This window comes from Cetorhinus maximus, chromosome 5, assembly GCF_964194155.1.
Source record: "Cetorhinus maximus chromosome 5, sCetMax3.hap1.1, whole genome shotgun sequence".
In the NCBI taxonomy this organism is placed as follows: domain Eukaryota; kingdom Metazoa; phylum Chordata; class Chondrichthyes; order Lamniformes; family Cetorhinidae; genus Cetorhinus; species Cetorhinus maximus.
Window position 1 is genome coordinate 37,994,578 of NC_135883.1, and position 23,417 is coordinate 38,017,994.

Consider the following 23,417-nt stretch of genomic DNA (forward strand, 5'->3'; position numbering starts at 1 on the left):
TCATTTGCATTTGTCCACCACTAACCAGCACAGAAATAACTGTTGTAACATATTAGAAGTGTTCTCACTAGCAACAGTAATAGTTGAGGAAATTATTTCAGCTACAGCTTACATTAAATACAGATGTCTCTGGGTGTTTTACAGGTAGTAGATAGAGAGAGAAGGGAGAAAAGGAAGAGGAGCAAGGTGGGGGGACAAAATCATGGTGAAGAAAAGAGTATTTCGATGGCAGTGAGACAAATGGTAAGATGGAGATGCTTATGAAGGGGGTTGTAGAGGCTGGGACTAAGGTACATGAAGATCTGGCTGCCAAATGGCGAGCAGAGAATGAGAAATAGCAACAACTTATCTAGCACCTTTAATGTAATGGGATGTCCCAAGGCATTTCACAGGAGCATTATAAAACAAAGTGTGACATTGAGCCACATGAGATATTAGATCAGATGACCAAAAGCTAGGTCAAAGAGGTACATTTTAAGGAATGTCTTAAAGCGAGGTGGGGAGGCAGAGTGGTATAGGGAGGGTATTCCAGAGCTTAGGGCCTGAGTTAGTGTTAGAGGTATGGTGATGCGTGTAAAGAGTAGGTGGGGGGAGGGATCCGTGGAGAGATTTGAATGTGTTGTGAGAATCTTAAAGTTGATTCCCTGTACAAATACAGACATTGGAGCTTGTCAAAGACAAGATTAGAAGTGCAGGAGGGGCGCACAAGCCACTGCATTTTGGATGAGTTGTAATTTATAGAGGATAGACTGGGGAGGCCAGAAGTGAGAATGTTGGAGGAGTGTAGTCAGAAAGTGATAGAGATGTAGATTAAAGTCACTGGCTGCAGTCCAATAGGGTGGTGTTTGTGGAGTCCCAGTGGTGTGGGCAGGGCAGAAGCCTGATTGCAATGTTTTATACATGAAGTGGTGGATGAGTAATTGAAGGATTGATGCATTCCTGAACTTCAGAAAGATTTGGAGTGTTGAGGATGGAGTGTAGTTGGGAATGTTCAGAGCAGGCCATTTGAGGATGGGGAGTTAGCAGTTTTTAAAGTTATAGTGACGGAGCTGATGAATATGGACAGGTTATTGATGCCAGTGATTTGGCGACTGAGAAGGTGGAAGGTGACTGGTCAGGAACTGGGACAGGAAGTGGTCATGGACAGAGATCGATTAAGGATACTGGGGGAGGTGGAGGAGAAACTATGGATTAAGGAGGGTCAGGTGTCTGGAGGAGGCAGAGGCAGTAAAACATTAGGCTTCTCACATTTGATGTCTGAAGTGAAGATGGAGGGTGCATTGGGAGGAAAGACAATTTGTCATGGCAAAGCGAGTTTGGAGCTTTTCATTCTCTAACATTCTCAGAGCAGTACGAGAACTTGGCTACAGAAAGAGTTTATGAACAGCAGATGGAATTAAATAATTTTATCAGTGACGTTATTTTGATGGAATTTAAAATACAATCTTTCTAACCATGTACCATAGTCAGCTGCCTATCACAGGTTCAATGCAAGTCAGATTAAGTAACAATCGAACTGCTTTTAAAAATGAATTTAAATAGAAGTGATAATTAAAGTTGGGTGAGTAATCTGTTCATCTGTGTTTCTGAGCTCTTTCTCACTACCAATAGAAAACTCTTCACTTTACTTGTATATGTCTATTTACCTCTGCCCTATAAATCTCAGATGGTCCTTTCCCCTGTGACAGAAAGGCGTTATGGAACTGAGGCAATATAGCATTTTTATTCATGAAAGCCAATATTCAGCAATCCTGCACTACCATCATAAAGCCTTGCTCAATGGGAACACTGTCTTAGAATCATCACAAGAGTGTTGTGGTTCATCTGGAAGTGCAGAATCACTGAAACATCCATGTGGTGTTCATTGCTTGGTTTACAGTGTGAAAAGTCCAGGTGAAATAAACATCTGGTTCAAACTGCCTTATTATCCTCTGCTTACTGCATTGGAGAGGAAAGTTCTATGGAGTCTTTTTTTTCTGCAGGGAAGTTAACTATTTGCTGCTAAGTGGGCTGCATTTTTATGTATCAGTGAAAACATATGTGTTAACTCTAAACTCATTTTTCAGAATGGTGATGCTCCTGTTGAATTTTTTTTGGAAGGTACTAGAAGTCGTACTGGAAAATCTCTGATTCCCAAATTAGGTGAGCTTGAGGGTATGTTTTTGTGGGGTTGAGGGGCTCCTGTGTCACAAAGTCTCTGATCATGCAGTCCTAAACCATACAGGTTCAAAATGTGACCTTCGCAGTTATTTTAATCTGTTGTCTTCATGGTACAAACAAGAAGGGCCTGGGACCACGTGCAGCCCTCTTCCATGTTCCCCAAGAGCCCTGCTACAGTGTGCGTGCCAGCCACCATTACAATCCAGCATTGCAGAGATGGCTAGTCATCCGCAACAGATGAGTTATAAATTGATGTGAAACCAAGACCACAAACTATTGAATTTAATTTAACAACTTGCTATGGTTGTCTTTGAATTCATGACCTCTGGGTTACTAGTCCTAAGCTAGAACCACTCTTCTAATGTTCTAATGTATCTTTATAATAGCTATATATTTGAGATGGCGAGGCAAAACAAATGTTGCTAGCAGATCCTCAGACACAACACAGAAACTTGTATGGGGATAAACAAAAACTCACCCTGAGTTATGGCTAACAGATACTTCCTGTTTTATGATCTATCGAATAAGATTCTTGTTTCACACAACAGGTCATCAGCCAGTCACAAACCTGGCTGTGCATCCCTGTATTCCCAGGGATTTGGAGATCCAGAATGTCACACTACATCACTTCAACAACAGTGAGAATTGTGAGCATCAGGCACAATCTGCTGAATCTTGCACAATTATCATCTTTAGCTTTTGGATTTTTTGTAGACTATGAACCAATATGCTTGAAGTGCCCATTAACAGTGGTTTCATTAGTGAAACAAGACAAAGTTGTGGAATTTTCCATAAAGCATCACCACCTCCGATATTTCTGCCACAATTCAACTAGGGACAGTAAACTTTATGGAATATAATTATCTATATGTTTCTAAAGACAGGAAGGAGAGGGAGATACGATAAGAAAAAAGACATGCTTCATCAGCCAAATGGTCCTCGGTTGCTAAAATTTCTTACATTTCCCATATTTTTAAGTTGTCTCCAAGTTATTTAATGGAAAGAGAATTTAAAGTTCTATTTTAAAATTATATTGGAGTAGAGCTGTTGTTCAATGTTGAACAGATAATAAACCTATATTCACATCATCCAAATATAGGGAGAGCTGGTAATCTCCAATGTAGCACTCGAGTACAGTTGTACTGCAGCTGCTAGTTTGAGGCTAATGGTTGCGCTTTGGATTCCAGCTTCATAGTCCTGTTTAAGCTACTGCTGTCTGCCCAATTTGAATTTTCTTTGCCAACTGTTTTTGAATATACTGACGAACAAAGCTCAATATTTGGAGAACAGTATCCGCTCTGTAAATATATAAATTGTCAGCTAGGTTTACACGAGAATCCCAGGTACTTGCCTAGGTAGATGAAGTTTGACATTGGATTTATATTCCTGGCAGAGTCAAACTAAAGCATGTGTTACTGCGTTCCCCAGAGAGTCTGGCTTCACTTTGCTCCAGATTTGCAAAATTTATAATTGATGAAAGTGGAAACTGCTAAACTTGCACTGTAAATCTGGACTGTACAATAAACTCAATCATTTACAAACTGCAGAGCAAAAGGCTGAGCACCCTGTTTAAAAATGTACACAACTGCATGAAGAACCTAAATAACAATATTGATGGAACACAAAATGCATAAAATTAAGTTGAAGATGGAACAGGATCACCAATGATAAATTATTATTCTCTCCACAAGTGAGGTTAACGCAATAGCTCATTCCTTATGAACCAACAATAATATTCAGTTAGTTCTGCTAATGCCATTTTGATATGAAAAGTAGACTTACAGAATGAACGTTTGAAAATTCTGCTCTATTAAAAGCTACTGATATATAATTTTCAAATTGAAATTGTAATGTATAAGACATATAATCTCCCTATTTGTTCAAAGAGAGAAAATTACTTGTTTTCAAAAACAGTCACCGCATTTACAGCTGTTGAAAATCACAAATTTTAACAATTTTGTTGAGAATATTAGCAGCCATCTTCAATTTGGCAAGGGTATTTAAATCAGTTATTACTGGTATTTGTACCAGTAGTGAATGATGTAATATGTTGTCTACAATTACACAATCAATGTGCTTTACGTATTACTGTTGAGATGTAAATTGAGGCTGTGGGCAGGATTTTCCGGCCCTGCCTGCTGTTAGGATTGTCTGGTCCCGCAGAAAGTCAATGGACTTTTGGCTGGACCGCCAAATCTCCCGTGGCGGATCCTGCCATTCAGGGCCGGATAATCCCGGCCTACGTCTCTGGATTTGAGGATCTTCAGGTCCTGTGACTTAATTTAACCAATAGAATTAGATACTCTGCAACTGGGGTGTCTCAACTACAACCTTTAGATCTGTGTACCCACAAACTCTGACTACCCAGCCCTTAATGCCCTGAGGACTCATTTTCTTAATATCTGTGTCCTATGTGTGCTGGCTGAGTCTGCTCACGCATAAGCTCTTTGAATCCCTCTATCTACAGAATTTCTTTTAATTTCATGTACATGGTCAGGAGGTCAATGTTTTCTATTGCAATTGCTTGCATGCCATGCAGAACTCAGTGATAAGAACTAGGAGCAGGAGCAGGCAATTCAGCCCCTTGAGCCTGCCCCGCCATTCAATACGATCATGGCTGATCTCATTTCGGCCTCAATTCCAATTTCCCACCCTCTCCCCATAACCTTTCAACCCGTTCCTAATTAAAAATCTGTCTATCTCCTCCTTAAATTTATTCAGCGTCCCAGCATCCACTGCACTCGGAGGTAGTGAATTCCACAGATTCACGACCCTTCGAGAAAAGTAATTCCTCCTCATCTCTGATTTAAATCTACCACATCTTAGCCTAAAACTATGGCGCCTCATTCTAGAATGCCCCACAAGGGGAAACATCTGTTCCATGTCTACTTTGTCTATCCCCTTTAGCATCTTATATACCTCAATTAGATCTCCTCTCATCCTTCTAAACTCTAGCGAGTATAGGCCTAAACTGCTCAATCTCTCCTCATAAGACAAGCCCCGCAGCTCTGGAATCAATCTAGTGAACCTCCTCTGAACCGCCTCCAATGCAACTACATCCTCCCTCAAGTAAGGAGACCAAAACTGTGCACAGTACTCCAGGTGCAGTCTCACCAATGCCTTGTACAGTTGCAACAACACTTCCCTATTTTTATACTCTATTCCTTTAGCAATAAATGCCAAAATTCCATTTGCCTTCCTTATTACCTGCTGTACCTGCATACTAGCTTTCAACGATTCATGCACGAGGACACCCAGATCCCTCTGCACTGAAGCGTTCTGAAGTTTCTCTCCATTTAAATAGTAAGTCGCCTTTTTATTCTTCCAACCAAAATGGATAACCTCTCACTTATCCACGTTAAACTCCATCTGTCAAATTTTGGCCCATTCACCTAACCTGTCCATATCCATTTGTAAATTTCTTATTTCTTTATTGCAACTTACCTTCTCATCTATTTTGGTGTCATCTGCAAATTTAGCTATAGTACCTTCTACCCCTGAATCCAAGTCATTAATATAGATTGTAAATAGTTGGGGCCCAAGGACTGAACCCTGTAGTACCCCACTAGTTACAGCTTGCCATCCAGAAAAAGGCCCATTTATCCCAACTCTCTGCTTTCTGTTGGTTAGCCTATCCTCTATCCAAGCTAATAAGTTACCCCTAACTCCATGTGGTCTTATCTTGTGTATTAATCTTTTGTGCGGCACCTTATCAAAGGCCTTCTGGAAGTCCAACATACTACATCTACAGGATCCCCATTATCCACTTTGCTTGTCACATCTTCAAAGAACTCGAGCAAATTAGTCAAACACAATTTACTCTTCATAAAACCATGCTGACTCTGATGGATTGCATTTTGACTTTCCAAATGCCCCATTACTACTTCCTTAATAATGGATTCCAACAATTTCCCAATGACAGACGTTAAACTAACTGGTCTATAGTTTCCTACTTCCTGCGTCCCCCTCTTTTTGAATAAGGACATTATATTAGCATTTTTCCAATCCACTGGAACCTTTCCAGAATCCAGGGAATTTTGGAATATTATAGCCAATGCATCCACTATCTCCGCTGCCACTTCCTTTAAGACCCTGGGATGTAGGCCATCAGATCCTGGGGACTTGTCACCCTTTAATCCCAATAGTTTGTTCAGTACTTTTTCTCTAGTGATGGTGATTATTCTAAGCTCCTCCTTCTCTACATCCTCTGCACTACCTGTTACTATTGGGGTGGTACTAGTGTCCTCCACCGTGAAAACTGAGGCAAAACATTGATTAAGTGTCTCTGCCATTTCTGCGTTCCACACAATTACATGTCAAAACAAAAGTTTTTGGCACTCGTGCTCTGCAACTTAGGAACTGACAAGTAGACACTGGTCCTGATTTTCTTTACAATGCAGAAGCAGATACAATGGTGGTAATAGAATGTTGGCTTCATGTTACAACAGAATCAGACCTCCATACCAATTCACAGAATCTTAATGGCACAGAAGCAGGCCCATCGGCCCATCATGTCTGCACTGGCACTCCAAATGAGCATTATGACCTAGTGCCATTGCCCTGCCTTTTCCCTGTACCCTTGCACGTTGTTTCTATTCAAATAATCATCTAATGTCCTCTTGAATGCCTCAATTGAACCCGCCTCCACCACACTTCCAGGCAATGCATTCCAGACCCATACCACTTGTTATGTGAAAAAGTTTTTTCTCACGCCACATTTGCTTCTTTTGCAAATCACTTTAAATCTGTGCCCCCTCGTTCTTGATCCTTTTACGCGTGGGAACAGCTTCTCCCTATCTTCTCTGTCCAGCCCCCTCATGATTTTGAACATCTCTATCAAATCTCCTCCGTCGTCTTATCTCCAAGAAGAACAGTTCCAGCCTCTCAAATCTATCCGCATAGCTGAAGGTTCTCATCCCTGGAAACATTCTTGTAAACCTCCTCCGCACTCTCTCCAATGTGTTCACATCCTTCCTATAATGTGGCACCCAGAACTATACGCAATATTCCAGCTGAGGTCTAAAGAGTGTCTTATATAAATTCAGCATAACCTCCCTGCTCTTGTACTCTATGCTCCTATTAATAAAGCCCAGGATACTATATGCCTTATTAACTGCTTTCTCCATATACACTCAAGTGCACCCTCTTCAAAATTTCATCCCTTATTTTATATTGCCTGCCCATATTCTTCCTACCAAAATGCAAAACCTCACATTTCTCCGCATTGAACTTCATCTGCCGCCTATCTGCCCACTCTACCAACTTGTCTATGTCCTCTTAAAGTTCACGCCATCCTCCTCACAGTTCACAACACTCCCAAGCTTTGTATCATCCGCAAACATTGAAATTGTCCCCTGCACACCAAGATCTAGATCATTAATATATATCAGGAAAAGCAAGGGTCCCAATACTGAACCCTGGGTAACTCCGCTACAAACCTTCCTCCAGCCTGAAAAATATCCATTGACCATTACTCTCTGCATCCTATTTTTCAGCTAATTTTGTGCCCATATTGCTATTGTCCCATTTATTCCATGAACCATAGAACCATAGAAAAGTTAGAGCACATAAGGAGGCCATTCGGCCCATCTTGCCCATGCCAGCCCGAGGACACCCAGGTACCCTTTCTAATCCCACCTTCCTGCACCCGGCCCATAGCCCTGCAGCTTACAGCACTTAAGGTGCAGATCCAGGTACTTTTTAAAAGAGTTTAGAGTTTCTGCCTCTACCACCAACTTGGGCAGCGAATTCCAGACACCCACTACCCTCGGCGTAAAAAGTTCTTCCTCATGTCCCCCCTACACCTTCTGCCACTTATCATGAATCTATGGCCAGAATTTTCCCGTCCACGATTTGGGGGCAGGGCCCACTCGCCGAGGGGAAAATGACGCGGGATGACATCGGGGGGAACCCCCGACGTCATCCCGGTCCATTTAAATTTTTAGGAAGGCGGGCAGACAGCGAAATCAGCTGTTTGCCCACCGACCTGTCAATGGCCAATTGAGGCCATTGACAGGATCATTAAGCTCATTGAAAGACCTGCCCGTCCAACCTTAAGGCTGGCGGGCAGGCCGGGAGCCCCAGCGGGCTTCTGAAAAAGATAAAACCTCATCCACTGGTGGGATGAGGTTTCATCTCAGTTTTTAAAAAGTTTGTTAAAGTTTCACTCATATTTATTAACATGTCCCATCTCGTGTGACAGTGTCACATGAGGGGGACATGTTAACAATGTTTTTCTTTCTCTATTTTTAAAGTTTTTTAAACATTCAGCGCTCTCCCTGAGACAGCACTTAGTCTCAGGGAGCAGTGCGCTCTTTCATGCGCATGCGCGAAAGAGCGCACTTTGACAGATGGGGAATCCCTCCACCCCCCGCATAGGAAGCGCATAGCCCACCCATCAAGGTCAAAATTCTGGCCTATGTCCCTTGGTTCTAGAATTCTCCATCAAGGGAAACAATTTTATCCTGTCCACTGTATCTATTCCCCTCATAATTTTGTACACCTCAATCAAGTCACCTCTCAGCCATTTTTGTTCTAAGGAAAATAACCCCAGCCTATCCAATCTCTCCTCATAGCAACACTTTTCCAACCCTGGCAACATTCTTGTAAACCTCCTCTGCACTCTCTCCAGAGCTATTACATCCTTCCTGTAATGTGGTGACCTGAACTGCACACAATACTCCAGTTGTGGCCTCACCAGTGTTTTATACAATTCCAACATTATATCCTTACTTTTATATTCTATACCTCTGCCAATGAAGGAGAACATTCCATATGCCTTCTTTACAACCTTGTCTACTTGAACTGCTGCCTTCAGGGGCCTGTGTACTTGTATGCCAAGACCTCTCACTTCATCTACCCCTCTTAGTATATTCCCATTTATTGTGTAATCCCTGTAACTGTTTGACCTCCCTAAATGTATGACCTCACACTTCTCTATGTTAAAATTCATCTGCTACTTTACCGCCCACTCCACCTATCTATATCTATATCATTTTGGAGATTATGGCTATCCTCTACACTATCCACTACTCGGCCAATCTTTGTGTCATCTGCAAATTTCCCAATCGTGCCCCCGATGTTGACGTCCAAATCGTTAATATATAACACAAACATCAAGGGCCCCAACACTGAGCCCTGTGGAACACCACTTGAGACAACTTTCCATTCACAAGGGTATCCATCGACCATTACCCTTTGTTTCCTGTTACAAAGCCAACCTTTTATCCAGTTTGCCACATTACCCTGAATCCCATGGGCTTTTACTTTCCTGACCAATCTGCCATGTGAGACCTTGTCAAATGCCTTGCTAAAATCCATGTACACAACATCCACTGCACTACCTTCATCAACCCTTCTTGTCACTTCCTCAAAGAATTCAATCAAATTTGTGAGGCAAAACCTTCCTTTAACAAATCCATGCTGACCATCCCTGACTAGTCCATGCCTTTCCACATGACAGTTAATCCTATCTCTCAGGATTGATTCTACTAATTTGCTCACTACCGATGTAAGACTAACTGGCCTATAATTGTTTGGCATTTCTTTTGATCCCTTTTTAAACAATGGAACTACGTTTGCATTTCTCCAGTCCTCCAGAACCTCCCCTGTATCCAGTGAAGATTGGAAAATCATCCTCAGAGCATCTGCTGTCTCCTCCCTGACTTCCTTCAGCAGCCTCACAAACAATCCATCTGGCCCTAGTTATCAACTTTCAAGGATTTCAACCCTTCGAGTACTTCCTCTCTCTTTATGACTATCCCGTCCAATATCGCAATGTTCCTCCTGGACTACTATATCTACATCCTCCCTTTCCTTTGTAAACAAGGAGACAAAATATTCATTCAAAACCCTTCCCACAGCCTCTGCATCTACACATAAGTTTCCATCTTCATCTCTGATAGCTCCCACTTTTTCCTTAACTAACCTTTTAGCATTAATGTATTGGTGAAACATCTTTGGGTTATCTTTAACTTTACTTGCTAATCTTTTTTCATGCCCTCTCTTTGATTTCCTTATTTCCTTTTTTACTTCGTCCCTGCACTTCCTATATTCGTCTAGGCTATCTGCAATGCTTAGTTCTTTGTGCCTATCGTATGCTTTCTTTTTCTGTTTGATCTTCCGCTGTATTCCTCTAGACAACCGGGGTGGGGTCTAAATTTGGTAGTACCACTTTTATTTTTGTTGGGGACACGTCTACTTTGTACAATTAGGATCTCACTTTTTAGTGTTTCCCACAGGTTTTTCCACTGTTTTTCTAATTACTGATAAGTGTCAGTTCATGGGGCATCTTGTGCTGGCACCTTCACTACCTTCATTTTGCCTGCATGGCCATATTCCTCCATGTTAACACTGCTGGTCCTCTGAGGTTCTGCCTTTGGCAAAGGTCTTTTTAAATAGTCTGCTCTTTAACATTTAAAAATCCACCAGCATCCTGATGCTGATGCATGGAGCTCCAGGCAATTCACAGCAAGTCAATGTTTTTGGTTTCAGGTTATATTATTCAAGTATTGTAAAACAACTTGATAACTGTTTTATGACAGACAGTGTTGCAACAGGTAAACTGTATAAATGCTAATACTTTATGCTTTCAGTAATATTGTTTAAGAATAACTGTACACTTTCAGTACTCTTATTTATATAGCTTCTTAAAATGTTCTCTTTCATAGGATTGTTGAATATTGCAATTGAACCATTTCTGATGGGGGAAGTTTTCGACATGTACTTAGTTCCCATAAGTATAAGCTATGAACGTATCCTGGAGGAATCCCTCTACGCACACGAGCTTTTAGGAGTACCAAAGCCAAAGGAATCAACTTCCGTGTGTACAGGTTTCTTGTGGTTTTAGCTTTTTCTCACGACAACGTGATTACAAATAAGTGATCAAACTGGCTTTCTATTCTAGGGTTTGTTGAAAGCCAGGAAGATTCTGAGTGAAAACTTTGGAAGCATACACGTTTACTTTGGGCAGCCTGTGTCGGTGAGATCCCTAGCAACTGGGACTGTCAGGAGGTCTCGGTACAACTTGGTCCCCAGGTCAGTTATCAATGCTTGGGGAGAATAGTAAAATGATACCTTGTAATCCCTCTTTGCAAGATAAAGATTTTATATACTATTGAGAGTTAGCAATCTTGCCAGGCCAGAAATGAGTCTAGAAATTATGGAAGAGTTGGCCTAATGCCTAGTGGAGAAAAGGCTTGAGAACCGTTTAAAAAAAGAGGCAATCAATCCTAATCTAACGAGCGCAGAGGTATGATAAGTAGGTGGCAGAAATTATAATTATTTATAGCCCAGTGTAACATAGGTAAAGGGATGCCCACCCCATCCCAAAGAAAAACCCTGGTATGACATGAGTAATGGGATCCCCTCCAGTTTAACATGAGATGTAAGTCATTGATATAATACAGCAAATGGGATGTGCTGGTTTAATAAGATCTGTTGGTGCAACATTGTAAATAATATGTTAATTACAAATTCATAACCCCTCAAGATGCCAAAGTAAACTTAAACAAACTCCTGGGTACAGCACATGTGCACACTCATTTCTTGAGAGAAAGTTTGACCACTGTATCTGTGATCTGTTTATACTTCATTTTTGTATACTCTGTTGAATAAGATGTTAGAGGAAGGAAATTAGAGGAGTGCTGGTATGAGCAAGGTGAATTCACAATTAGAAGTTCAGTGATATCACACTGTTTGACACTAGCGAGCAAAACCTTTATTTGTGTGGTAATTTTGACATTTATACAGACATATTCCTCGGAAACCATCTGGAGATGTCTATAGGTTTCTCGATGCTGTCGGCCATAGAATGGTGATGTTACAGCAGAAAAACATGGTGATTAGTCCCTGGGCACTGATGGCTACGGTGATCATCCAAAACCTGCCCAGCCTGCCTCTTTCGGATCTCACCAGGCAGACACTATGGCTCAAAGCGATTGCGGAAGCATTTGGTGCTTTTATTGACTGGCCCAGTAAGTAATAAAAGCTTGCTTTAGAAATACCTGTTTTGATGACACCCTAAAGTTTTAGTCATTTCTAACCTCTACCTGTTTCACCAGGTGTGAGAACTGCTTTACTAGTCTTGTATTTGCTCCACACGGAAACTGTTTTGTTTCTCGACAATTTGCAAATGATTGTAAAAGAATCATTTCCCAAATACGTTTCCAACAAGCATGAGTAGCTTTTGATTTAGGTTTGTTACACACAGGGAGAGAGATGGTGGGATAACTTTACCCTTTCTCCTCACCTCTTGGTTGTCAGCAGCAAGATGTGTTTTGGAAGGAGTGTTTTAAATCTTTTGAGTGTTGTAATTTTTCAGTAATAAGCACGAAGCAGGCTTTCAAGTAAGTAAATAAGAAGAAAGATAATGTTTATTCACACAGCACCCTGAAATGTAAACACAGTGAAACCCACTCATGCCCTCACGCAATTAGCAAAAATACAAGAAATGAATCGTGCTCAAATTTCATTCTTTTAAGATGCGTGTATTTGAGGCCTGAGTGGTTCTGCCTTGTGGTTCTCTGGATGAATGGTAATTGGAAGCTTCTGGGTTTCCAGACGCAGCAGATCAATCTTTGCAGGTGAAGACAAGTTAGCCTCTCTGTCTGCCTGGGTCGACTGGTTGTTCAGGCAGCGTTCTATTCTTCTTGCTGGTTCCTGTTGTCCCGTTGGTTTTCAGACAGCCCTATGTCTTACTGGTTCTTGGAGTAATAAGTTTTGTCATCTGAAGTCATTTTTGATTGGGATCATCTTTACATTTTATAGTCCCTTATTCAAAACCATATATAAGGAATCGTTCAGCTAGTCTGGCAGCATCTGCAGCATTTACTGAGAAATGAATACTATACTAATGCTCATTTGTTCATGTAGTTATTGACAAGCATTTGATGCCATTTTAACATGTATCCAGTTTTTTTGTTCTATATGTTTAGATTGAACTAAATTTCACTGATCCCTGTGTTGTGTTCCAGGAAATGTAACATCTGACAAAATGATTCGCTCTAGTCTTGCCCTACGCCACAACATAGTGAAGGTGGTCAAAGACCAGGTTGTGCTTTGCCAAGAGGAGACACCAGCTGAATTTACAGTAGAAAATATTTTCAAGTACACAGTCTCAGTGCTGATGTGTGCATCCTATAGAAATCAGCTACTGCATGTTTTTGTGCGCCCTGCCTTCGTGGCAATTGCATTTCAAAACGCACACAGTTGCAGGAGAGGTAAATCATTTTTTTTAACATTCGTTATTTCATCTTAGACTGGATGGCACAACGGGTTATCCTTTCACCTTTGGAATCTAGATTTAAATCTACAGCAGACAGATGGGATGAAGGCCTCCTCTATTTGTTAGCCATGAAGATTAAGTGTGAAATAAATTTAAGCTACTTTCTATTGTGGGTCCACAGCTCAAATCTTGTGATAGTAGCATTGAATTCCAAGACAAGTGGCATAGAGTTAGGTGAAATCTAGAACTACAGTAGAAGTACTACGGTACAGTAAAGACATGTTGGGGTGGGGGAGCTGGTGAAAAGTGTGCTGGTAAAAAGGTGAACATTTTCTTTATTGAAGTAGTGCCAAAAATAGTTGCTGCTGAAATGTTCAATACCTTTATTTCTTCCTTCAGCAAAGAAAGCAGCTTACAAGTGAAGCAGGTTTAAAAGATAGATTGCATGCTTATATTATTATACTCTAACATTTGCACTGATTTTCAAAGTACAAAATGTCTCCTTTTGTACTCCCCTACCTGTAACAGACTTGAATCTGCTTCCTTTCCTTTGATTGGTTTCCTTCTGCCACATTACCTTACATGTTCTTGCTTCTTCAGTCATTTTCCAGTTCCCAGACTGATCCCAAAGCCCATGTTGTTCTGCGTGGTTCCACTGGTTTTTTAGCTCCAGTGTCAGTCTGGTTCCCAGTCAACGATTCATTCTTCCAGGCCAGAGTACACTTCTGAATTTTAACAGTGACCACCCGCTTCACCCTTTTTTTTCTTCCTCTCAATCAATTCTGAACACCATTTTCATTTAAGTGGAAATACCTCCATCAGTGCATCCCCTGACATTCTGCCCCTCAAACAGCTGTTGGACTTCATTGGACCGTCACACTTATCTCCAAACCTGGATAACAATATGTCAATGCCCCACATTGAATCTACCTTCCTACACCAACTTTATCTCACCAAATGATAAAAACAAAAAGCTACTGCGGATATTGGAAATCCAAAACAAAAACAGAATTACCTGGAAAAACTCAGCAGGTCTGGCAGCATCGGTGGAGAAGAAAAGAGTTGACGTTTCGAGTCCTCATGACCCTTCTCTTCATTTTTCCCCCCTTGGTTATCCTGCCCTCCCAAATCTCTACCCCAACACTTCTATTCTAATTCTATTAATTGTTTCATAAAAATGTCAAAGTAACTTTAATTCTCCCTGTGTACATTCACTCATGTGTTTGGCTGCCACTTTGGACTTCTACTTTTACTTTAATTCTACCTCTTTTTATTTTTTCCTTTATCCCTTCTAGACTGCACTCTCCTGTCATCATGCCACCTTTCATTTTTCCCCCCTTGGTTATCCTGCCCTCCCAAATCTCTACCCCAACACTTCAGTACTCCTTAACCTTGCTCCTCTCCTGCCACTATCCCAGGCTTGACTCAGACAGAACAACTATCGCCACTCTTCTGCTCATCTCCTACTGGAAAACCCATTCACTTGTTTACAAGACCCTTATCATCCGTGAACTCATTATGGATGATTGTATCGACATTATGGCCTTGATGGAAATCGGGCTGAGAGCTGATGACACCTTTCTCCTAAATAAAGCCTCCCTGCCTTCCACCAGTTGCGCTACCCACACTGTTGCAGTGGAGGCGTGGCTCTTGCACCAAATTATACCTTGGTATGTTCTGTACTCCTCTGACACTTTCCCCTCCTTTGAGCATCTCACCTTGTTCCACCCCTCACACACCTTATTTAAAATCCACTACTCACCCAAGAACCATAAACGTTTTCTCAGAGATATTTTACTGTTCTCTTCTCTTTATCTCTACATCAAGCTATTTCTCATGTTAGGTGACTTCAAACGCCATCTCAATTCATTCTGCGTGCTCTCTTCTGATTTCACTGCTTTCCTATCCTTCCTTAATCTCTCCATCTATATGAAACCCCAACCTATATTCACAGTAACCCCTTGGTCTTGCCATTGTTATTTCCATCGTGTCAATCACAGATAAAGCTATCCCCCCAAACAAGAAAAGTACATCAGCTTTGCTTCCAATTTCCACCTTTCTCACCTTCACGTGGTTCATCTCTGATTCTTCTCTTCCCATCCTTGATTTCTCTGTCTCTAGACTGGGATAAACCATCAACAAATATTCACTCTAAGCCTGTTAATTCCCACAGTTACCTCGACCACACTTCCTCACATCTTGCTTCCTGTAAGGACTGCATTTCATTCTCCCAGTTTCTCCCAGCACCGATGCATCTGTTCTGATAATGCAACTTTCCACACTAGCCGTTCTAATGTGTTTTCCTTTATTCCTCAACCAAGGATTCCCCCAACACCCCCACCCCGGCTCCACCACTATGGCTGACAATCCCTTGACTACGTCTGTCTCATTTCTCACGCTTCTCTCTCCCTTTGCCCTCCCTCCTAGAACCCCTTTTCCTTACCTTCGTCCCCATCAGCCACTCTATTCAATGGATCAACCTCCACTCTTCCCGCCACATCCAGCATGATACCACTACCAAACACTTCTTCCCCTGCCCTCCCATTTTAGCATTCTGAAAGGACCATTCCTTATGCGACACACTGAAGCAGTCCTCAATCATTCCCACTCCACTCCACAGCAACTTTTCACGCAAGTGCAGGAGATGCAGCAACAGCCCTTCCACCTCCTCTTTTTACCCTCCAAGACCCCAAACACTCCATCCAGGTGAACCAGCAATTTACGTGTGTGTCTTTCAATTTTAGTATAATGTATCACTGCTCACAATGCAGTCTTCTCTACACTGGGGAGACCTAACACAGATTGGGTGACCACTTTGTGAAGTACCTCTGTTCAGTCCACAAGTGTGACCCTGAGCTTCTGCTGGCCTGCCATTTTCATTTTCCAGTTTGCTGTTATGCCGACCTCTTGGTCCTCTGCCCTCCTGCAGTATTCCAGTGAAGCTCAACATAAGCTTGAGGAAAAGTAGATAATCTTTTGAAAGGTACTTTCTAGCCTTCTGAACTCTACGTTCAATTCAACAACTTCAGACTCTAACAGCTTCCCCCATTTTGTTTCCATTTTGCAGGTTTTTACTTTACTCTCATGTTTCTCTTTGCTTTCTAATAGTAGCTGTTTACCAGTAGCCACTCATACTCCCCAAAGGCACATCTTTTATTTTTTTACTTGTCATTCCAGTCCAGGTGCCAGTCTTCAGCCAGGATTCACTCCACATGATGTCAAGAAATGGCTGAAGGCACTGGATACTGCAAAAGCTTTGAGCCCTGATGACATTCCTGCAATAGTACTGAAGACTGGTGCTCCAGAACTAGCCGGGCCCCTAGCCAAGCTGTTCCAGTACAGCTACAACACTGACATCTACCTGGCAATATGGTAAATTGCCTAGGTATGTCCTGTCCACAAAAAGCAGGAGAAATCCAACCCGGTCAATTACCGCCCATCAGTCTACTCTCAATCAACAGGAAAGTGATGGAAGGGGTCATCAACAGTGCTATGAAGTGGCATCTACTCAGCAATAACCTGCTCATTGATGCTCACTTTGGGTTCCACCAGGGCCACTGAGCTCCTGACCTCATTACAGCCTTGGTCGAAAAATGGAACAAAAGAGGTGAGGTGGGAGTGAGTGCCCTTGACATCACAGAGTGCAGAAGAGGCCCTTCCACCCATCGAGTCAGCACCGACATGTGACAGCATTTGACTGAGTATGGCATCAAGGAGCCCTAGCAAAACTGGAGTCAATGGGAATCGGGGGGGAAAACTCCCAACTGGTTGGATTCATTCCTAGTACAAAGGAAGATGGTCATGGTTGTTGGAGGTCAAGCATCTCAGCCCCAGGACATCACTGCATGAGTTCCTCAGGGTAGTGTCCAACCTCTTCAGCTGCTTCATCAATGACCTTCCTTCCTTCATAAGGTCAGAAGTGGCGATGTGCACTCATCAACGAACAATGTTCAGCACCATTCACAACTCCTCAGATGTTGAAGCAGTTCATGTCCGTATACAGCAAGACCTAGACAATATTCAGGCTTGGGTTGATAAGTGGCAAGTAACATTCGTGCTACACAAGTGCCAGGCAATGACCATCTTCCAGAAGAGAGAATCTAACCATCTCCCCATGACATTCACTGGCATTACCATCGTTGAATCCCCCGCTGTCAAAATCCTGGGGTTATCATTGAGCAGAAACTGAACTGGACCACTCCTTCCACCACCAACATACAGTGGCAGCAGTGTGTACCATCTACAAGATGCACTGCAGCAACTCACTAAGGATCCTTTGACAGCACCTTCCAAACCCACAAACTGTACCACCGGAAGGACTAGGGCAGCAGATGCATGGGAACACCAGCACCTGAAAATTCTCCTCTACTGACTCGGAACTATATTACCATTCCCTCACTCCCTCCCTAACAGTACTCTGGGTGTACCTTTACCACAAGGACTGCAGCGGTTCAAGAAAGCGACTCACCGCCACCTTCTAAAGGGCAATTAGGGTTGGGCAATAAATGCTGGCCTAGCCAGCAATGCCCAGAGCCCACGAAAGAATGAAAAAAAAATCCCCTTCGGCCTTGCACTACTGATTCTTTTGTCATTTAATCTCTCCAATCTTCCACCCTATCACAAATCTTCCCTTTTGTTCTTTTTCTCACACTGCCTCCTTTCACTTGCTTATAACGTACTACCTTTCTAACTTTTTTCTAACTTACATTTCTAACTGTGATTAAAATAATTAAAAACACTTTCAAAATAAGATTCCATCCTGCATACCTTTAAGAGAAAATAAAGCATGTCTGGCTTCAGATTCCCTAATGAGAATGACAGGATTTAGTGTCAGAGTTTACAGCACGGAAAGAGGCCCTTCGGTCCACACCAGTCATCAAGCCCCTATCTACTGTAGTACCATTTTCCAGCACTTGGCCCGTAACCTTGTATGCTATGGTGTTTCAAATGTTCATCTAAATACTTCTTAAATGCTGAGGGTTCCCGCCTCGACCACCCTTTCAGGCAGTGAGTTCCAGATACCCTCCACCCTCTGGGTGGAAATTTCTTTCCTCAGATCCCCTCTAAACCTCCTGCTCCTTACCCTTAAGTCTGTGCCCCCTAGTTATTGACCCCTCCACTAAAGGGAAAAGTTTCTTCCTATCTACGCCCCTGATAATTTGTACACTCAATCAGGTACCCCCTCAGCCTTCTCTGCTCCAAGGGAAACAACCCCAGCCTATCCAGTCTCTTCATAGCTGAAATGCTCCAGCCCAGGCAACACCCTGGTGAACCTCCTCTGCACCCTCTCCAGTGCAATCACATCCTTCCTATAGTCTGGCGACTAGAACTGCACACAGTACTGCAGATGTGGCCTAACTAACGTTTTATACAGCTCCATCATAACCTCCCTGCTCTTGTATTCAATGTCTCGACTAATAAAGGCAAGTATCCCTTATGCCTTCTTAACCACCTTATAAGTTGCAGGTAATTTTGTTTTCTTTCTTTCAGAGGATGTCTACAGCTGCTTCAGCTACCTGCATAAAATATTCTCTGACGAGTTTATTTTTTTGCCAGGAGATCTTGTCAAGGTAATGTGAAATGCAGTGTTGGGTGTAAAGCAGGGCTAAGAATAACCTTGTACCAGATGATTAGCTTCCTAATGCACTTCTCACACATTCACACTCCAAAGTGGAGGTCAGAAATGGCTGTTTTCCATTTTCATACTGTGCACCAATGGGAATGTTGAGCTGTTGTCATTAAGGTTGTAATGTACTTCATAAAGTCACTTCTAATGCATTTTAATTATCTGGCCTTAATAGTTATTGTATGTTGAGTTATGCATTGCAAAAAAGCTCTCTCAAAAGGCCTTGAGAATGTTACAACAAAGTATTTTTAAAACCTACAATACACTGAATGCTAAATGAGTAACTGTGAAATTACAGAATTTGTTAGTCAGACTTTGTCACAGGTGACCTCTTGTCTTGGTTCTCTTGTACTCTAGATCCTGTATCTCAATGTTTATTGACCGTAAGTTGTGTTTAGTATTGTGACTGCTTTTTTTCACTGCAGGACTTTGATGAAGGGCTATACTTGCTGATGAAGAGCGGTGCCATTCAGGGGTCCCACACAGATCTCTACATTTCCGAGAAGGGCAGTGCCACCATTTCCTTTTTGTCAGACATGTTCAGGCCTTTTCTGGAAGGTTATCAGGTAGACTGCAGAATTTTCTATTGAAGCGTTTAATGAACTTTCATTTTTCGTGGTTCAAAATGTATTGTTTTTGCTTTGAGTTTTTTATCAATTTGTGAACCAAATGCTGATCATTTAATTGTTTTAGGATTCCTTTAGATTTCTGTGTTTAAATATCCTGTCATAAAGAAATACCGTTCTAAATCTTGTGTGTCAGGTTCCACTAGTTTCTCTTGATCTCTTTTAAATTTAAGAAGTAGTGTATATTAATTGCGACAGCTCTGCTCTTCAGTTACATCCTTATAGTATCCTTTTTAAAAATGTACAAGCTAGAATTAAGAAAAGTCAGGCAGAACTTGTGCACTCGAGTAGTGAGTGAGTAACCGGGAAGTTTTTCTAGCATGTGATATTTAAAATCAGTGCTTGAACAGAAAGAAAGTCTTGCATTCCTATAGCACCTTTCCCAACCTCTGGACACCCAAAAGCGCTGCAAAGCTAATGAAGCAGCTTTTGAAGTGTATTCACTCTTGTAATGTAGGAAATGTGGCAACCAGTTTGCACAGAGCAAGCTGGCACAAACAATAATGCGATAATGAGCAGATAATCTGACTAAGTGATGTTGACTGAGGGATAAATATTGACCAGGATACTGGCTGAGCCGCAGCTAACACTAACAGCTATAAAGGCAGACGTTGATGTAATGTGACAATAGCAACAGCACAGAGGTAAATTCACATACTCCAGTGCTTATAAAATGGATTTTTCCAACATTTAATAGACAATAACACAATAGATACAAATATAAGTCATGCCTTGCATGTCAGAAATTATTTGAAGAAAGGATTGAGGATAGAAGTGAAAGAGAAAATGTAGTGTGAATGAGTGACCAGGACAACAGGGAGCCATAGAAACATCCCTAATAATAGATTAGCATTCATCCAGTTTGTATTTAAACAGGTCTGTTCCACAGTCAGTCATCTGGAATTAAGAGGTCATGTCTCTTAAGTCTGACAGGTTTTATGGCCTTTCTTAATAGTAGAACTGATATGGTAAGTGTAATTATCATCTTCCCTGTAACACTCTTCTCGCATATTTTGCATAATGGTTAACCTGAGATATGTCAATAAAAGAAGTGCTGGCTATAAGCCTCATCCATGTTGTGTTGGGCAAATAACGCACGGCTGTAACAAATAATTGAACTTTAGGACTTAGTTTATGTTTGTGGCATGCCTGAGCAAAATCTGCAAGTGTTCAATTTTCCATCTCGCTATGTGCCTTTGTATGAATACTGCCAAAGGAACCTGCTGGAGGTTCAATAATTTGAGTTCTTTTCAGTCATTATCATCTGTTTCTCAACATAAGACCTTCCAACAAAGACTTTATATTTCATATCTGCTCTGTTCCGGTCCATAACTAAGGCCTGATTTGTCCAACAACCTGCTTCCACAGTGAATCCCCTGAATATACCAAGAAAGGACCAGCTTAAGGAGTTGCTCAATCTTTATACACTGCATGTGATGTGCTTTTTATTTTCTCACTTGGCCTCAGGCACTTGATAATTAGTCTTTAACCCATTTGTATATATTTCCTCACCTTGAATTTTGTCTAATTTTTCACACCTTATGCAGCTTACTTCTGCAGCCAGTAGACATCATACGTCCTGTTCCTTCAGCTCACAACACTCACTGCCCCAAAGAGAACTGACCAGGGTCTTAGCTTTGTTAGCACTGTTTGCCTGATTAAGTAAATGCTGCTAAAACAAACCCACTTAACCTTACAATACCAACCTGCCCTGTTGGTTAGCTGGTGCTCCCTGTGACACTTTGCCCATACTTCCCCAACACAGCCCTGTATTAGTCCCATTACCTGTGTTGGGTTACAGAATTTCAGGAAGCCATTCGGCCTGTCATGTCTGCACCAGCTCTCTGAAGCAGCAATTCATTTAGTTCCACTCCCTGGCCTTCTCCCCGTAGCCCTGCACCACCTTCCTTTTCAGCTAATAATCCAATCTCCTCTTGAATGCCTCGATTGCACCTGGCTCCACCACACTCTCAATGCATTCCAAGTCCTAACCACTCGCTGCGTGAAAAAGTTTCTCCTCGTGTCGCCGTTGCTTCTTTTGCCAATTACCTCGAATCTGTGCCCCCTTGCTCTTGATCCTTCCACCAATGGGAACAGTTTCTCCCTATCTACTCTGTCCAGATCCCTCATGATTTTGAATACCTCTATCAAATTTCCTCCTAACCTGCTCTTTTCCAAGGTTAACGTCAACAGCAACACTCAGTCTCTTAATTTATTTCAGGAAATGGTCAATAAAGACGAGGATTATTCCCGATCCCTAGTTACCATGAGAAGGTGGTGATGTCCTGCCTCCTTGTATTTATGGAAGTGTAGGTCAGACCTGCCCGCCACTTGTGCAGCCTATTGATCTACTGGCTATTTAAAATAGATCCCTAAAGATGACGGAATACACAAAATTTACTGATGTCATTATTCTACAGTGCTCCATAGTAGGTTTTGATAAGATATGGAAAGATATTTTCAATTTTAACATTTTCTGTTTTTGCTATATTTTAAAGTTTGGTTTGCAGTTTAAAATACTAATTTTTAGAATGTGAGGTTCCATTTTTAGTGTTAAATCATTTCTACACAATATGCTTTTTTCACCACAAATGCACACTAAAATTTAAAAAATACCCCAAGGATCTCTTGTAAATATAAATATTTATATTTGTAGGTTATTTGCAAATATCTGCAGTGCACAGAATTCACTGACCATTTTACTGAGAAGAAGTTTATCACTGAAATACGAAGCTATGCAGCAGAACTCATTTTAACAGGTATTTCATCTAAAAATGTATTCATTTAAACTGTGATTTCCCCTTAGCTGGCCCTGGAATGTTTGGATTTCCCCTTCAACTGGGAAAAAAATGACCTGAGTTTCATTTGTGGCTATGATTTAAAGGTGCCTATTTTAAACTGGATTTAATTGTGCTGAGGGTGAAAGGTGATATTGTTGGGCAGTGGGAGATGTGTTAACTTTCACTGCAGTGTTCTTATTTAGCACACCTCATGTACTCATAGGCCAGATGCCTAAAAAGCCAATTAATGTTCCTTAATCCTGACCTTGAGGCTTTGTTCACACTGGTTAGATTACCAATTTAGTGCCAATTATAGGGAGCTTGATACTGTGGCCCTACTCATCTGGGGCAGGATTTTTCAGTCGGTGTGCGGGGTGGGCCTGACATGCTGACGCGTAAGATTACGCGCGATGACGTCGGGCGTGTGTCCCGATGTCATCATGCTGTCTCATGATGTTTCATATAGTGTGTGCGCGCCGGAGTCGGCTGTGCGCCCGCCAATATGTAAACGGCCTATTAAGGCCATTAAGGAACTGATTAAAGTAATTGTTAATGCTGCCCGTCCAACCTTAAGGTTGGCTGGCAGGTGAAAAGGCTGAGCGGCCATCGCGTTTTTTAGGAAACCTCATCCACGAGCGGGATGAGGTTTCCTAAAGCTTTTAATAATTAAATGAAAAAGCTTTCATAAATATAAAAACGTCCCATCTCATGAGGGGACATGTTTAAATAAATTTTTAAACCTTTTATTCATTATTTACAATAGCAATTCAATCTCCCTGAGGCACGGAGTTGCCTCAGGGAGATTGAAGCGCCCTTTCGCGCGCCCCGACTCTCTTTCCTCCCCCCGCCCGCACAGGTAGCACTGAGCGCTACAGTTCTTATCTTATGCTGGGCGGGCCTTAATTGGCCCGCCCGCGTAAAATGACGGTGCAGAGCCGATCACAGATGGTGATCAGCTCCGTGACCGCCCCTGTCTGCTCCCACCAAGTCCACCCGCTGCC

The 23,417-nt window shown here is 41.9% G+C and overlaps 1 protein-coding gene across 1 annotated transcript in view; it reads left to right on the forward strand.

Moving 5' to 3' along the window:
• The window catches only part of gnpat (glyceronephosphate O-acyltransferase), a 36,805-nt gene that overhangs the window by 5,643 nt on the left and 7,745 nt on the right, over positions 1–23,417 (forward strand). Inside the window, exons 6-13 of the mRNA XM_078541758.1 lie at positions 2,067–2,142; positions 10,830–10,981; positions 11,066–11,196; positions 11,911–12,134; positions 13,134–13,379; positions 18,875–18,954; positions 19,436–19,576; positions 22,293–22,395. Of these exons, the coding sequence (XP_078397884.1) occupies positions 2,067–2,142; positions 10,830–10,981; positions 11,066–11,196; positions 11,911–12,134; positions 13,134–13,379; positions 18,875–18,954; positions 19,436–19,576; positions 22,293–22,395 (1,153 nt within the window). The remainder of the gene's footprint in view (positions 1–2,066; positions 2,143–10,829; positions 10,982–11,065; positions 11,197–11,910; positions 12,135–13,133; positions 13,380–18,874; positions 18,955–19,435; positions 19,577–22,292; positions 22,396–23,417) is intronic.